The sequence below is a fragment of the Chelonoidis abingdonii genome, chromosome 3, assembly GCF_003597395.2.
Source record: "Chelonoidis abingdonii isolate Lonesome George chromosome 3, CheloAbing_2.0, whole genome shotgun sequence".
Taxonomy (NCBI): domain Eukaryota; kingdom Metazoa; phylum Chordata; order Testudines; family Testudinidae; genus Chelonoidis; species Chelonoidis abingdonii.
The window spans coordinates 131,155,460-131,171,957 of record NC_133771.1 but is presented as its reverse complement, the minus strand read 5'-3'; the positions used below and the strand labels follow the sequence as shown (position 1 = coordinate 131,171,957).

General features: G+C 40.7%; 1 protein-coding gene across 4 annotated transcripts in view; it reads left to right on the top strand.

Annotated features, from left to right (window-relative positions):
* RPS6KA2 (ribosomal protein S6 kinase A2) overlaps positions 1–16,498 on the top strand; it is a 464,767-nt gene that overhangs the window by 342,800 nt on the left and 105,469 nt on the right. For all 4 annotated transcript variants that reach the window (XM_075064103.1, XM_075064105.1, XM_075064106.1 and 1 more), the window contains 2 exons: positions 12,683–12,720; positions 13,612–13,754. In XM_075064103.1, the coding sequence (XP_074920204.1) occupies positions 12,683–12,720; positions 13,612–13,754 (181 nt within the window). The remainder of the gene's footprint in view (positions 1–12,682; positions 12,721–13,611; positions 13,755–16,498) is intronic.

Genomic DNA, 16,498 nt, shown 5'->3' with positions numbered 1-16,498 from the left:
CCCAGACTGTGGGGAAGATCACTGAGGTGAGCAAACTCTGCCAATAAGTGCAGGACCTACCAAGGTAGAGGAGGAACTTTGTCACACATTTTAATGCAGATCAGATTTTGACCCTAAAGTGCTTTTTCTCAATTTAAACAATGAATTGTCCTTAATCCTGCTAGTTTACAAATTATTCAGTGATGTTGCTTAAATTTTGTCAAGAGTAAGTTTACTGCTAGTGTTCCTTTTTTTAAAAATATTTTATTTACTACTAAAATAAAGCAAATGACACCCAGAGTGAGATGACTGGGAGTCTGTTGATATTTTTTGCTGTTGCTCTGGTCCAGTTGACTTGTGGTTAGCATACACTGTTCTATGCCAATTTTAATAAAACGTGCTTCAACCTTTAAAAGTTATGAACCTTTTTAATGATGTGGGAGGGATAGCTCAGTGGTTTGAGCACTGGCCTGCTAAACTCAGGGTTGTGAGTTCAATCTTTGAGGAGGCCACTCTAGGGATCAGTGGCAAAATCAGTGCTTGGTTTTGCTAGTGAAGGCAGGGGACTGGACTCAATGACCCATCCCTTCCAGTTCTAGGAGATAGGTATATCTCCATTATTTAAAAAAAGAAAGAAATATTCCAGTTTGTTTAAAGGAGATTACAGTATAGTACAGAAACAGAGCCAGTCTGACTATTCTTTATGCTTCCAAACTCTAAGAACAAAGCAATATTCTTTCCCTTCATGCCATGCAATTTAAATAAATGCAATTATTTCTTTAGAGTGGTGTGTAATCAGCTTCGTACTTCTGAAGGAAAGAAGAAGTCAAGAATATTGGAAGTTGGATTTTGTAGGAGTGAGGAGTTGAGGGCAGGAAGGTTGTTTATCCACAAATATGATCCAAATTACATAACCGTCAAGTTCAGTTTCATGTATATATTGCAGTCATTTTGACAAACCAGTAGATAATGGCATGACTGAAGCTATCTGTCATTTGCTCAAAAGACCATTTCACAAATTACTAAAACTTCCAGTCATTTTTGGTTAAATGAAAATAAGAACCAGAAATTTATCAAATGCAGAAAGTCACCCACTGAATTAAACATCTAAAGGAATAAATGTATCACTTTATTACCAAATATCAAATATAAAAGAACATCTGTCATCAGTAACAAGTGCCATATGTTTTTGTATCTCTATCTGCCAGCAACGCTTTTGATTTTATTTTGTTTTGGTGCTTAGTTGATTCATGTTTGCTAGGCAATCACATACTGCATTCACGAGCACCATAGAAAAGCTAATAAATAAATAAAATAGTGTTTGTGATCTTTGATTATGATTGCTCTAAGTGAGAATTGTGCTAGTGTGCTCTACTTGATCATATTGTTTCTTGTGTTGAGGAATAGCACATTCTCCATTACCTGTTGCTTTAGACCAACCTGGGAAGTGCTGAATCACTGCTAGAAAATAATTCTAATACAAACCAATTTAAAAAGCTGAGTTAAGGAGCAGTTAAATTTGTAGGCACATGAGTGAAGTTTTGTTTAACAAACAAAGAAGTTAGAAATACAAGAAGGTCAGAGTTAATGGTAAAGTGACCACAAAAATGAGAACAGGCTTATTAGGCCCCTTAAAAGCCAAAACAGGCTGACTGTGGAACTAACAGGCCTCCAAAGATGAAATAAACTGAACTGGTTTTAGTAGTGTAGAGAGCCCACTAGCTGCTAATGCTGTTATTCATCCTCATGTCACCTAATCCTGCTTATAGTAAACCTAGTCAACATGGTACTCAAAATAATCGTGTTGGTAGCCCATTTACACTAGGGCTCCCACTGTGCAAACATTAGTGGAGCTGAACCTGTGTTAGATAGGCCCTCTGTTGTCTTTATAGTACTATCCAGTGAAAAAGCTGGGGCACATCTCAGAATTGCACCCTCAAAAGAGCAAATTTAAAAGATCATTAGTAAGGTTGCAAAGTCAAGTACTCAAAAGTTCGGAAATGCACGAATTAAGATTCCCTAAGCAACCTTTATTTGACCCTCTTGTATTATAATACAGTTTTTATTTACATTATCACATTATTTTTTCCTTAGGACCCCTCCCTCATTCAGTGCAGTCACTCCACTCTGTTTTTCTCTCCAGCTTCCAGTCTTCCTGCACAGCTAGTCCAAATTTTGTTCCATGGCTCCCAGTCTCCCCCCAGCTTTCTCCCCTTTTCCCCCACCTCCCAGGTTCCTTGTGACAATCTACTCCTCCCACAGGTCTGGCTCATATCTCCTCATGTCACCTTTGCATTTGAATAAAGCAGCTTCCTCCTCCCTGGTGCCTGGGCCCAGCCAGAGGGGTGGGATGTCACTGAGAGCATAGGAGTGCTAGGCTCTCTTCTCTCCGCTCAGGTGCCTAGACCCTGCACAACCCACAGCAATCCAGAACTGCAATTTTAGGGAAGGTCCTGCTCAGTCCCAGATCATGCTCAGTGCAGGTGGAATCTTCTGGGAATGTAACTGTTAAAATTCTGAACATGTTCAAGCTGTGATTTTTTTTTTTTCAAAGGCATGTAACTTGGGCAGATTCTCATGGAGATGGCAAAATGAACAACTCCAATACAAAGGCCACCCCCTTTCAAGTGCTTGCTCCAAAGCATGGGGATGCTAGATCTTTTTACACACAAAAAGTTGCTTTAATTTTTTAACAGGAGCGAAACAGCACATTTTTTCCTACCCTCATTCTTGTAAATTGCTGAACTGTTTTGGATGAACTTTTGACCTTCCCCACCACCACCCCAAAAAAATTCAACCTGAGGCAGACACCTAGCATGGAAAATTTTAGCCCAAACACTTCAAGTTTGACAAAGATTATAGATAACTGGAAACAGAGTCTTAACAGTGGGATGTCAGCAACTTTAGTAATAGGCAGTGCTACCAATTCAGTCTTTTATAAATCACTCAGAAAACAGAGTAAATAAAAGCTATACAAGGGAATCCTTCTGATTACAGTGGTGTAGCTAAGGGCTTGTCTAAACACAAATGTTGGTACAGCTTTAAGTATACCAGCATAGTTAAAATGGTACAACCCCATACGTGTGGACACAGTTATACTGGTATAAAGGTGCTTTATACACCTCTGCCCTGATATAACGCTGTCCTCAGGAGCCAAAAAATCTTACCGCGTTATAGGTGAAACCGCGTTATATCGAACTGGCTTTGATCTGCCAGAGTGCACAGCTCCACCCCCCAGAGCACTGCTTTACCATGTTATATCCGAATTTGTGTTATATCGGGTCATGTTATATCGGGGTAGAGGTGTACTAGTATGGCTGTTCCCGTATGGGAAGGGCTTTGTCTATACCAGCTCTTTTGTCAACAAAACTTCTGTGGGTCAAGGGTGTGAAAAAACACTCCCCTGACCAACTTAAGTTCTGCTGACAAAAGCACTGGTGTGAACAGCTCTATGTCGGCAGGAGAGGCTCTCCTGCTGACCTAGCTGACCCTACTCATTGGAGGTGGTTTAACTATGCTGGCAGGAGAGCTCTCTCCTGCCAGTAAAGAGCAGTTACACAGGGGACCTTAGAGCGGCACAGCTGTGCCATTATATGGTCCATAGTATAGACATAGTTATACTGGTATAAAGATATATAAGGCTATGTTCACATTAGGAGCTGTACTGGTATAAGTATATGGGTAAACAAATCACACTCCTAACCTAAATAGTTATACCAGTACAATAACTGTGTGTAGACCAGACCTAGCAGAGGATGGCATGAATGCTTGTGATTTCATCAGAACTTTAAGAAGCCATGTTGGCTGATCTGATCCAAAACATTAAAGAAAAAGAGACAAGTTAGAAAAGAATAGTTAATTGTTAGAAAGATTTTATATGTAAGCTACATTAGGAGATATTTATCTTTCGAAATGTTATTTCTGAGTTGTCTTTTTTGACATTAACTTGGTTCAAACCGCATGTGAGAGTGCTGAATGCATCTAATATTTCAGAAATAATCAAGCAAAACTGTAATACAGATACCAACGGCATCATATCTCTCTGTAGATCCCCTTGCAAAGTGCAGAAATATAATGCTGAATGCAACATTGGCTTGATGGTTTATATCACATCATAAAAGCTCAGACAAGCCTGAATTTCCAACTGTTTATATAAATCTTTTAAGGTGATGATTTACTAGTAAGTATTAGTTTCAACTGTAAATATCTGGAATATTTTTTTAACTTTCCATTCTTGCTATCAATAAAGAATTACTGGATACCATTTTTAGAAACTGTTAAGATGGTCACACTTTAAAACTTTCTATTTTGCCTTCGATTACCAGATAATATTACCTTTAATATTAGCAGTGTTCCCTTTGCTTCTCTGTTCCTCATACAAATATCTAGAGAAAATTACAAATACTGAGTTAGTGTTATTAACCATCTAGGACAATTGACAAGTTTTTAAGTGCAACCTCTGCACATCAGGAAATGTTGTGATGCTGAGAACTAGAGGATCTAATCTAAATAGCCAAAAATTTGTCTTTCTGGCTCAACTTTTATTTGCCAAAAATGCTTCTTTCTTCAAGTTGCTTACCATTTAATTCTGACTTTTACATTAAGAAATACTTTTCTGCATGAGTGATCGCATTGTTTTCAATGAGACTACTCATGTAATAAGGTAATTGCTCAGTCTCATTGAAACCAATGGGATTATTTGTGTAGTAAAGTATGATTAAATGTAAGAATGGCAGAATCAAGCCCTTAAATGCAGCCATTAAATACCAGAAATACATGCACAGTTCGTGAAACCCATACATAAACATGTATGCTTGTATTGATGGCGTGGTTAAAGTAGTATGAAGGATTTGGGAGAGTAGCTCTACCTCCTACCAAGAAGTCATAGGTAATTTTTTTCCTTTTGTGGTGTAAAGGACCAAATTCATATTTGATGTGATTCTGTTGTAATTCTTCATTGTCTACACTGGAGTTACATAACAAATGAATTTGGATGAAGAATCTGGAGTGCTGAGATTGGGCGACATGATACAAATTTTGTACAACAATAAACACACAATACAGTGTGATGACATCCTAAATTTGTGAGAGTCTCCTTGTTTTCTGAAGATGTTTTGATCTCTGGAGCTGTGAGGAACTTTCATAACAAAACCTGCAACCAGATGAAACTCAAATGCTGTTTCAGATTTTCTTAGCAACCAGAACATTTGGCCAAGTTTGCAGAAAAGCATGAAATCTAGGTTATATTTCATGAAAGCCTGACCTAAGTATGGAGCAAATCTGACCAAAATCATGAAAACCTTGAATAGCTCCACATGATTTTGGTGCCAGGCCAAATTTGGTAGTTTTCGCTGAGTTTGATTCTTCATTCAGGCTTGTTTGAACCTAAAGCTCAAAGTGAAGCCTAGAAGACATAGATCAGAACTAAAAAACAGATTCAGAAATTGCTAGTGTCACAGACTGAATCATTTTAGTATTGATTTGAGATATACAATAATGTCAGTATCCAATGGGGATGATTTTTTGTGTTTAAGATTCAGCCGTGGACTTCAGCTGTCGGTTGTAATCCCAGCTGTGCCACAAACATCCTGTGTGACCTTGGGCATGTCACTCTACTGTCCCTGTCTTAGTTTCCCTATCTGTGAAATGGAGATTAATGTACTCCCCTGCCTCAGTGCCTGATCCAGTGAAGGGCAATAGACATTGGTTCAGGCTGTCAGCAATTAAATTCATTGTTTGTGTTTTAAGATCTTAAAATTGAAATTACTAGAGAAGTGGAAATGATTATTATTTATTACTAATTGTGAAATATAGAATGTGAAGAGCCACAGTTTTACACAGACACTTTCTAACCTTACACTGAAAAAATAATTATGCATAAGCTGAATATAGAGAAGTTCTGTCTTAAGGTTTTGTGGTACCATCGGCGTCCTCAGTGAAATTATAACCTAGTATAACTTGCTTATCTGTTCTTCCACTTCCATTGTTATAATTTCAAACCATTGAATTGGAAGAAAGTTTTCCCCCCCCCCCCATGCCTGAATCATATTAACCATGTCTGATTTCCATTTTTTTTTCCTCTCTCTGAAAATGAAAGTAGTCTAGTTCAGGTTTGTGCATCTCATATGCAGTAGCTGAAATAGTTGTGACTGTCACAATAGAGCTTTCGGTTAATGATAATGTAGAGTAAAAAGGAACTGTAAAAAGAATAAAACATAATGAGACAAGACAGGAAGAATGATCGAAGAAGAGCTATGTTTCCACAATTAGTGGTGAAGTTTACTAAATGCCAGTCGTTTCAGTCAGGATAATTAGTGGCGGATACAGTGGCTGTTTCGCTAATCTTAAATTGATTCATTGCAATGATGAGCATGTTTTTCCCCTCAGATTGATAGCTCATTTTCCTTTTTTCCCTCCAATGTAATTTGTGGTTCATAAATACGGAATTCCGTATATTTTATACATTCTAAGGAGACAAATTACACTGTGTGCACACATGCATCCATCCACACACTCCGTCCCCACTTTGTCCTTGGGCAAGTGTAAGCTGCAGGGGTAAGTGACAGAAGTATAAGCTTGCCTAAGGACAAAAATACTGTAGCACTCAGTGGAGTTTGTAGCCTGGTAAATACAAAGAAAATGTAGCAGGAACGTTGAACATGACTTATCCCCTCAGTGGAGGTCTTAGTTCTCCCCCACTCTCTATACAGTGTATAGTGCTTTGACGTGTTTGTTCGTATTTATTAATGAATCCATGAGAATAAGGTAAGAAAGCCCACTGCACATTTGTACACCCCTTTCACTCTTGGCAATACAGCTAGCCTGATTACCATTAGCTCCAGTTCATTGCTATGAACTACTCAAGGAGGATGGGGATGTAGAATTCATGGTTCAGAAGTTAATGCTGCAAAAAGCAGCATACCTTTCCAGTGGAGAATAAACTATTTACAGTATGGATGATTCAGTGGATGCTTTGCAGCTCTGCGCTGTTCTTAGCTGGCAGTACCCCCTAGAAATACTGCAATCTTACATTGTTATCACAGAAGCCTTCCCCTGGGTTCAGGGCCGGCGCTACCATTTAGGCAGCCTAGGCAATCGCCTAGGGCACCAGGATTATTGAGGGGGAGGCATTTTGCCGGGGGGGGGCAGCAGGCGGCTCCGGTTGAGCTGCCGCAGGCATGCCTGCGGAGGGTCCGTTGGTCTGCGGCTCCAGTAGAGCTGCCGCAGTCATGCCTGCAGACGGTCGGCTGCTCCCACAGCTCCGGTGGACCTCCCGCAGGCATGCCTGCGAAGCTCCAGCAGAGTCACAGACCAACAGACCCTTCGCAGGAATGTCTGCGGCAGCTCCACCAGAGCCACAGGATCAGCACGGGAGGCAGCGAAATGGCCGTGCGCCTAAGGCGTGAGAAACCCTGGCGCCGGTCCTGCCTAGGTTTGAGAGTGAAGAAGAGTCATCATTGTGGGCCCTTCTATACTTCCAGGGCCAAAACTGTGTGATTACCACGTTTGCTCCTGTTGCCCCTTTTTGACCTGATTGGCTAGTCAAAGTTCAGGGCTGTGTGGATGTTCCAGGTCGAAGCAGAAATTGATAGTAGCCAGGTATTTGTCTGACGCAATCTTGTTTCTTTACAAGGAATGTATAAAGTCCTGTGTCTCTGAATGCAGAAGGAATCAAGAACAAAAAGAATCAGCTCCTTAACTTACCAGCCCCCCCAAGTCTCTTTAGCCAACATTTGGGCCAAAAGCTCTTTCTATAGCATTTTCCAGAGTCACACCATGCTCACAGGCTCCTGCTTGCCTTTTTCTTGCTTCCTTTCCTCTGCCCCTCTCTCTGTTGTGGTCTGTGACCTCAGTAGCTGTGTGTTCTCTCACATTCCCAGGAATACCTACCCAAAGCAAGTCTCAACAAACCCACTCCTGGGCGGGTTCACACATATCTTTTGTCTTAGGTGGGATATATGTTTGCAGTGATGGTAATTGAAGGGTAGTTCACACCTATCAACCTGGGAAGGGAGGGTTAGCCCAACCCATAACAAGGTTTCACACCTAGCTCCTGACACTGGCCTCCAAACCACATGGGTCACAGGAGCCTAAGATTCTATTATCTCCCTCAGTGTAATCCTCTGGTGGAGGGAAGATTATCACTGGTGCATATTTAAACATGCCTGTTACATGGCTAGTGCTTAAAAATCACACTTCCTCAGGAAGGTGGGAGGGAATGGAAAAGAAGAAGCTTTACTTATTGAGCAACAATAGTGACTCAGCTGTCAGCCTTTGATGTTGAATTAGACTCCATAATAGTCTGTCCCCAACCTACAAATGCATTACAGACGATCATCTGTTTAATTATGTTTCAGTACAAAGACAACATTTTCTGCATCTATATACTAATGTATCAGTTTTGCTTCTGTTTTCTTTTAATTATATATATTGTGATGATCTGAATGTCTGAGAGGATGGGAATATAAAGAGAGACAATGTGGTTGACTACTAACTTTACATATTTAATCTAATTGTTGATTAAAGGAGTGCTGACCATATTAGGGTTACAAAATGAATATCCTTACAAGTTATGAGTTACAAGTCTGTTTCAACTGTCTTTCTTGTTTCCACAAAAACTAAAGGTGATTTTTGCTGGCTGCCTTCATGTTTCATGTCAGAATGCTTCTGTGAAAACAGCAAATGTTAGCCTGGAGCAAATATATGAAAACACGAGGTTATAACTCCAATGTTGCTTTTTTTTTTTTTTGTATTTGTTACTAAAAAAATATTCCTTATAATAGTGGGGAAAGTGAAAATGTTTCCCTGTTATCAAAATCACACTACAGATCAGGAGAATCTCTAGTTTTTCCACACAAATATTTTTGAATAGTGAAATATATCACGATCTCATAACGAGGAATCACTTCACATCACTGAAAAGAGAGCTGCCTTCAGTGTTGAAAATATATATTCAACCGTGCATAGAAACACTACAGAATAGTTTAGGACCAGAAGTAAAGAATTATGTCAGATCCAATTGGCATAGCAAGGACATTTAGATGGATAAAATGCAATTACCCATGTTGGCATTTGACCAAGAGATTAGTATTAACATCCCTACTGTTCTGAAAAGTGCAGCAGAATCTTTTTATGGACCACAAGCAGTCAGGAGATAAGAGCTAGATCTTCTTCAACACATAAATCAGCAATTAGATTAAATACTCCATATTACTGTTTTCATATGGTAAAAATAATTTATAAAGTGAACACCCTAAATAAATCCCTTGTGCAGCGTGCTCATTCAAGACGCAGCATTTATTTACTAAAAGAACAGGAGTCCTTGTGGCACCTTAGAGACTAACAAATTTATTTGGGCATAAGCTTTCGTGGGCTACAGCTCACTTTGTTGGATGCATGTAGTGGAAAATACAGTAGGAAGATATAGATATGTAGATATACACAGAACATGAAACAATGGGTGTTATCATACACACTATAAGGAGAGTGATCAGTTAAGGTGAGCTATTAGCAGCAGGAGAGAAAAGTAACTGTTTGTAGTGGTAATGAAAATGGCCGATTTCCAGCAATTGACAAGGAGATGTAAGGAACTGGGGGTGGGGGGGAAATAAGCATGGGGAAATAGTTTTACTTTGTGTAATGGCCCATCCACCCTCAGTCTTTATTCAAGCCTAGTTTGATGGTGTCCGGTGTGCAAATTCCAATTCAGCAGTCTGTCGTTGGAGTCTGTTCTCTGAAGTTTTTTTGTTGTAGTATTGTGACTTTTAGGTCTGTAATCAAGTGGCCAGGGAGACTGAAGTGTTCTCCAACTGGTTTTTTAATGTTATAATTCTTGACGTCTGATTTGTGTCCATTTATTCTTTTACTTAGAGACTGTCTGGTTTGGCCAATGTATATGGTAGAGGGGCTTTTCTGGCAGATGATATATATCACATTGGTAGATGTGCAGGTGAATGAGCCCCTGATGGTATGGCTGATGTGATTAGGTCCTGTGATGGTATCCCCTGAATAGATATGTGGACAGAGGTGGCAACGGGCTTTGTTGCAAGGATAGGTTCCTGGGTTAGTGTTTTTGTTGTGTGGTTCCTGGTGAGTATTTGCTTCAGGTTTGGGGGTTGTCTGTAAGCAAGGACTGGCCTGTCTCCCAAGATCTGTGGGAGTGGTGGATCGTCCTTCAGGATAGGTTGTAGATCCCTGATGATGTGCTGGAGAGGTTTTAGTTGGGGGCTGAAGGTGACAGCTAGTGGCATTCTGTTACTTTCTTTATTGGGCGTGTCCTGTAGTAGATGACTCCTGGGTACTCTTCTGGCTCTGTCAAGCTCTTTCTTCATTGGGGAGGAGGGATGGCTCAGTGGTTTGAGCATTGGCCTGCTAAACTCAGGGTTGTGAGTTCAATCCTCAAGGAGGTCATTTAGGGAACTGGGGTAAAAATCTGGGGATTGGTCCTGCTTTGAGCAGGGAGTTGGACTAAATGATTTCCTGAGGTCCCTTCCAATCCTGATATTCTATGATTCATAGCCAGTACATTGTCTGAGGTCTTCAGCTCTCCTTGCCACCAGCTGGCCTGGTAGCGCATCTGACTCCAGATCAGAAGGTTGTGTGTTCAAATCATGTCGGGGTCAGGCAGGTGATTGTTGAGCCTTTGTCCTGGTGCACCTCACTTGGGGAGAGCCTCTCTCCTGAAAGGGGTATGGCCTTTGCCTTGGGGGAGAGGAATAGCTCAATGGTTTGAGCATTGGCCTGCTAAACACAGGGTTGTGAGTTCAATCCTGGAGGGGGCCATTTAGGGATCTGGGGCAAAAATCTGTCTGGGGATTGGGCCTGCTTTGAGCAGAGGGTTGGACTAGATGACCTTCTGAGGTCCCTTCCAACCCTGATATTCTATAATTCAGCAGGCAGGTACTGTAGTTGTAAGAATGCTTGATAAAGATCTTGTAGGTGTTTGTCTCTGTCTGAGGGGTTGGAGCAAATGCAATTGTATTGTAGAGCTTGGCTGTAGACAGTGGATCAAGTGGTGTGGTCTGGATGAAAGCTGGAGGCATGTAGGTAAGCATAGCAGTCAGTAGGTTTCCGGTATAAGGTGGTGTTTTTGTGGCCATGTCATCATTTATTAGTACTGTAGTGTCCAGGAAGTGGATCTCTTGTGTGAACAGGTCCAGGCTGAGGTTGATGGTGGGGTGGAAATTGTTGAAATCATGATGAAATTCCTCAAGGGCTTCTTTTCCATGGGTCCAGATGATGAAGATGTCATCAACATAGTGCAAGTAGAGTAGGGGTGTTAGGGGACGAGAGCTGAGGAAGTGTTGTTCTAAGTCAGCCCTAAAAATGTTGGCATACTATGGGCCCATGCGGGTACCCATAGCAGTGCCGCTGATTTGAAGGTACACATTGTCCCCAAATGTGAAATAGTTATAGGTGAGGACAGAGTTGGGACAAATAATTCATTTGGATTTGTAGATATCCACAGTCTTGCTACCATGGTTATACTGTATTCCCTCATCAGTGAGGTCAGTCAGCCATCACCTTTCAATCTGTTATGCATGCTGCGTTAAATTTAACTTTTGGAAAATAAAAATGTATTTACTTCTACTATTTAAAACCAAAAGACATCAAAATAAACAATATTTATGGGCTAATTTAAGCTGATATAAGCACGGAAATTCAGCATAATTACTCATGGTATGACCAGACCATGGCCTCTGGAATTAAACTACACTGGAAGGGACCTAGGAGATGAGAACTGCGTAATCCTCTCTTCTGGCTGTATTACCTTTCCAGCAGATTTCCCATGGGATGTTGGAGGGGACAACACTCCCTCCCTCCAACATCTCATTTCTGGGCCACTCCCTCATACTTTTCCATTCACTGAGTCCTGGATGTATAAGGGTGCTCCAGCTGGTCCAAGGCAAGGTGTTGTCATGCAGTTGGTTCAACCTTCTGCATGTAGATCTAAGAGATATGACCTCATTCTTTTATTAACCTATCACATTGTGCCTATTGGTTCACAGGCCTACATGACACTTAAAGCCTATGTGATAAAATTAACTTCTCTTCTAAGATTGCTGCAACATTGAGCCATCCCAGGGAGTCGTGAACAGAATGGCAGCCTTAAATCTAACTTGCTTCATTTGTTTGTTTGTTGTTTGACCCTTAATGATGATGATAGACTGTAAAAATGTGTGTAGCCCACTCTCAGAAAACTTCTGGTCTTTGAGAGTCGAAGAGTCCACTTATTTCTCCCTTTTAAGACTCTGTAGATCATTTTGCAACCAAAGAGTCTTGGGTTCTCTGTGCACCTTTCTCTCCTTTCCTTCAAGAGCAGTGAAAGCTCTGTGACTCTTGTTGCTGAAAGCAGACATCCTGCAGTCAATTCCTTTCTTTCAAACACTGGGTCTCTCTGGGCTCAGTTCATGTGTTTGGGCAGTCCCAACCAAACATTCAAGTCATGCAATTGGCTGCCTTGGCATGTCAGTCAGGCTGATTATCCAGCCTGCACAGGCTGTTCATGTCTCAGGCACATAGATATGTAGATCTTTGGGCTTCTGGGGATCTTTCTCTTCTCTGGAGTCTCTAACAAGGAGGCAGGCTATGTGTATATTTAATTTGTATATATTTCCTCTCTTTCACCATTTTTTATTCTTTATTGTTAAATGTACTTTGTATATTTATAATCTTTCTTTGTTTTTTGCCTTTTCCCTTCCAGCATCCTCCTAGATGAAGAGGGTCACATTAAGATTACAGGTATGTAAAGAACAGCATCTGATCACTGAAACTTAATCTCTACAAGCCTGCCAATGCACTGCATTGGTTTCTATGCATCAAGCTGTGATCGTGGGTCAGTAGCTGGAACGAGGTAGCTAGAGAAAACCTAGGGGCTGCAGGAAGTGGGACTGATGATTCAGTAGCTGACATTATTCCCTCTGGTCATTGCTGAGCCATTGGCCTGATGTAGCATAAGGGCCCTGTGCATGCCGGAAGTACCATTTTTCAGACAAAATTGAGCTCCTGACTGTGGCTTCCAGCTCCAGACTTCTAACCCAAGAGTCCTTGCAACCACACACCTTTCTGGTATGGCTTGTAGCTCCAGATTAGACTGCAACCAAAAGATGCCTAGAATGGACATCCCTTTGTGGCCTTGGAGCTGTGGTGTGGGCATCACTGCATGCTTGTCCACTTGTGATGATTAGAAATTCCGTGGTACTTTTTGCAAGAATTGGGTGTTAGCTCCAATGTCCTGTGGAAATTCCAGCTGGTGTAACTATATTCTGCTTATCCAAATTACCTCTGCCATCTCGGGGATGTATCTTCAGAAGTGTGTGGAAAAATGCACGTGCCCAACTTCAGGGTACAAATCCCTACATGCAAGCAGGAATTTTGCTCGCATATAGCCATGTGCAAATGTAACTTCCAACTTCTGAGTATGTTTTGGTGCTTATGTGCACATAAACTGTGCATTACATGAATGTGCACTTCTGTAAATATTTAACTCTCAGTTGGATTCAGTATTCTGCATCTCTGTCGAAAGCTGTTGGGTTTCATTTGAATGAAAAATTATATTTAAATGTGAGATAATGTTTATAATCATAAACCAAGATCTGACAAGAGTTCTGTCTATTTACAAAATATGTCTAGATTTTGGCCTGAGCAAGGAGGCCATTGACCATGACAAGAGAGCGTATTCATTCTGTGGGACAATAGAGTACATGGCCCCAGAGGTGGTCAATCGGCGAGGACACACGCAGAGTGCAGACTGGTGGTCCTTTGGTGTGCTAATGGTAAGGATGAATTATGTTTCTTTTTTCATTCTTTTGGCAGCAGTCTGGATATTTCAGGCTAAGAAGGCTCACTTTCAGCAATTAATGGACTGGTAGTAAGGAGGACATAAATGGGTGATGATTGCTTTGATCGTTCACATGGCGTCAGCAGTAGGAAACTAATTACTTCTGATATTATATGAGATGACATATGGCCACTAATTTCTCACTCCCTCATTCCAATTCTCTCATAAACTGGCTGTTATAATTGATTGCCATGAGTCATGATAACCTTATTCCAAAGAGATAGGCAGAACAAGTTTAGAAAAATACAATCACCCCAGGAATAAACAGGATCACTGTTTTGTTATTTAGTAGCTTGGTTCTTGAGTGGAAGCAGTTCCCCATGTGGAATATGTCCATAGGATGTCCCTGACCTCTTAGAGAAACTTAGCGAAAAAGGGGTCATTGATGATAATGTCTAGGTCCGTGAAATGAAGGCTTCTGTCTTACTAGTAAACCTTCTAAGGTATTTTATTACATACTTATTTTTGGAGCATACTTTTCATGGTCTGCTTCCACTAAAGGAAAATTCATTATTTATATATTTGCCACATATGATGTCACTTTCTTCCTTTTATTAATTGTGTCTCCTTTGCATCATTATAGTGCTCATATTTTTAATCTTTTTTTCTCCATTTCTTTCTCTCCCACTCCCCTCCTCGGTGACTTAATATATTGGAAAAGATAATGGAATACTGGAAGAGATGAAATAGAGATAGTAAAATCCTCTTAACTGTAAGCTGATGCTTAAGCCTTTGAGTGCTGCCAGAGACACCTCACAGAAAAAAAAGCTTTAATCACTTTAACCTTTTTTCCTTTTAATAATTAATGGATTGAAGCAGTAAAAAGAGATTTCTATAAGCAAAAAGTATGGGAGTATATCTGCTGCTAGCATTTTCCTCTTTTTGTATCTCCTTATGAGGTATTTTCCTTGAACTGTAACCAACATACTCTGGTGGAAAAGCTGTTCTTAAGATAATTCAAGGATCAGACGGAATTAAGTGATATTCAGATATTGGTTAGAATTTTCCTCAAAGCAATTTGCAATGTGTTGTCAAATTCACATGAAAAAATATACTAGTTGGAGTCATATACACACCTTGATGAAAACGTATGTAAGTGTATTATTCCTATCCAAAATATTAATCAATTGGGTAAGAAATATGTTCCCTGCAGTAAGTTCTAGCAATGAGACCCGTCACCCAATAGTGATACTCCCTTGTCTCCTTTTATACTATTTGCTTCAATTCATAATACACAGCAACAACATAAAGAGGAAAAGAATTATACACCATTTTAAGAGCTTGTTCACTTGACCCACAATGTAGGATCAAAGCACATAAAATGTAGATTTAAGGATCAAAATGGACTGGATAAAAAGAGATCAAAGACATGGTCCCAAAATAGGGATCTCTGAGATGGGTCAGTGGTTGCCAAGGGAATACTGTAATTCTATCTAAACAAGCTGTTCAAGCTCTAATGTGTTGTTCCCACTTTATAGAGTACTGTAAATGGATGTGGGCTTGTCTAGAGCAAAATAGATCTTACAATGTGAGGGATTAATCTTCTGAGGTGCTGAGCAGCCTCAGCAACCACTGACATCAATAGGAGGTGAGGATACTCAGCACCTCCCAGGAACTAGCCCTGAATTATCAAAGCAAAAAAACCCTGGTACAAGTAAGGGAGAGCAGTGGGATTGGTGATGGTGAAAAACGGTAGGAAGGAATGCTGGCAGCGGTGGGATAGAAAGAAGCAGTTAAGGAGAACAACAGCCCATTACAAGTGTAGGTAGGGACAGCAAGACTGAAGATGCAAAGCTTTTTGTTACGAACTAATGAAATTCTGTCAGTGGGCATTAGCAGTGTCATCCTGTTAACACAGAAACAAACATTGGTTTTGGATCAATATGAATAGAAAGGCTTGTGTTCTGAGTTCAGGCTGGAGGATAGTAATTCATGAGGTCTGTTCTTGGTTCTGACTCTGACTTCATCTGGGTCCTTGGAAACATAAGAAGAAAGGTTTCTTCTTCAGATTTCACAGGTATATAATGGAGATAAAGGGGACAGAGTCTCCAGTCTGCTTTATGTGGCACCAAGAGAACTTGGAGCATCCAGAGATTGTCTCACATAAGAGGAGGCAGGGGGCCTGGTGAGGTAGCGAGGGGTGAGGAGAAGATGAGACGTGCAGCTTCAACTTACACCAGGACCAGTTGGCTGAGACTGGAGAAGTTATGACCAGGTCCCTATCAGCCTCCTCTCTTAAGCACAGTGGAGAATCAAGCTAAATAATTTTTAGTTACCCATCTCATGGAAGTGTTGTACAGTTTCATCTAAGTTTGTCAAGCACTTTGAAGCTGAAGTCCAGTGTAAAATATTATTATTATTGTCACGCTGTCTGGAGTGGCTCATGACCAAGAATGCCAACCTCAGGGCAGACTGACAAGAGCAGGGAAGACACCCCAAACTGGTGGAATGTTCTAGAATTAGATTTCACCACCCAGTTACAAATGTGAACTCCTGGATCACTGTAACAGTCTTACCATGGAGTCACACACAGGCCACGTCTACACTACGGGATAATATCGAATTAGCTAAAATCGGTTTTATAAAACTAATATTATAAATTCGATTTCATGCGGCCACACTAGGCACAGTAATTCGGCGTTGTGCGTCCATGGTCCGAGGCTAACGTCGATTTCTGAA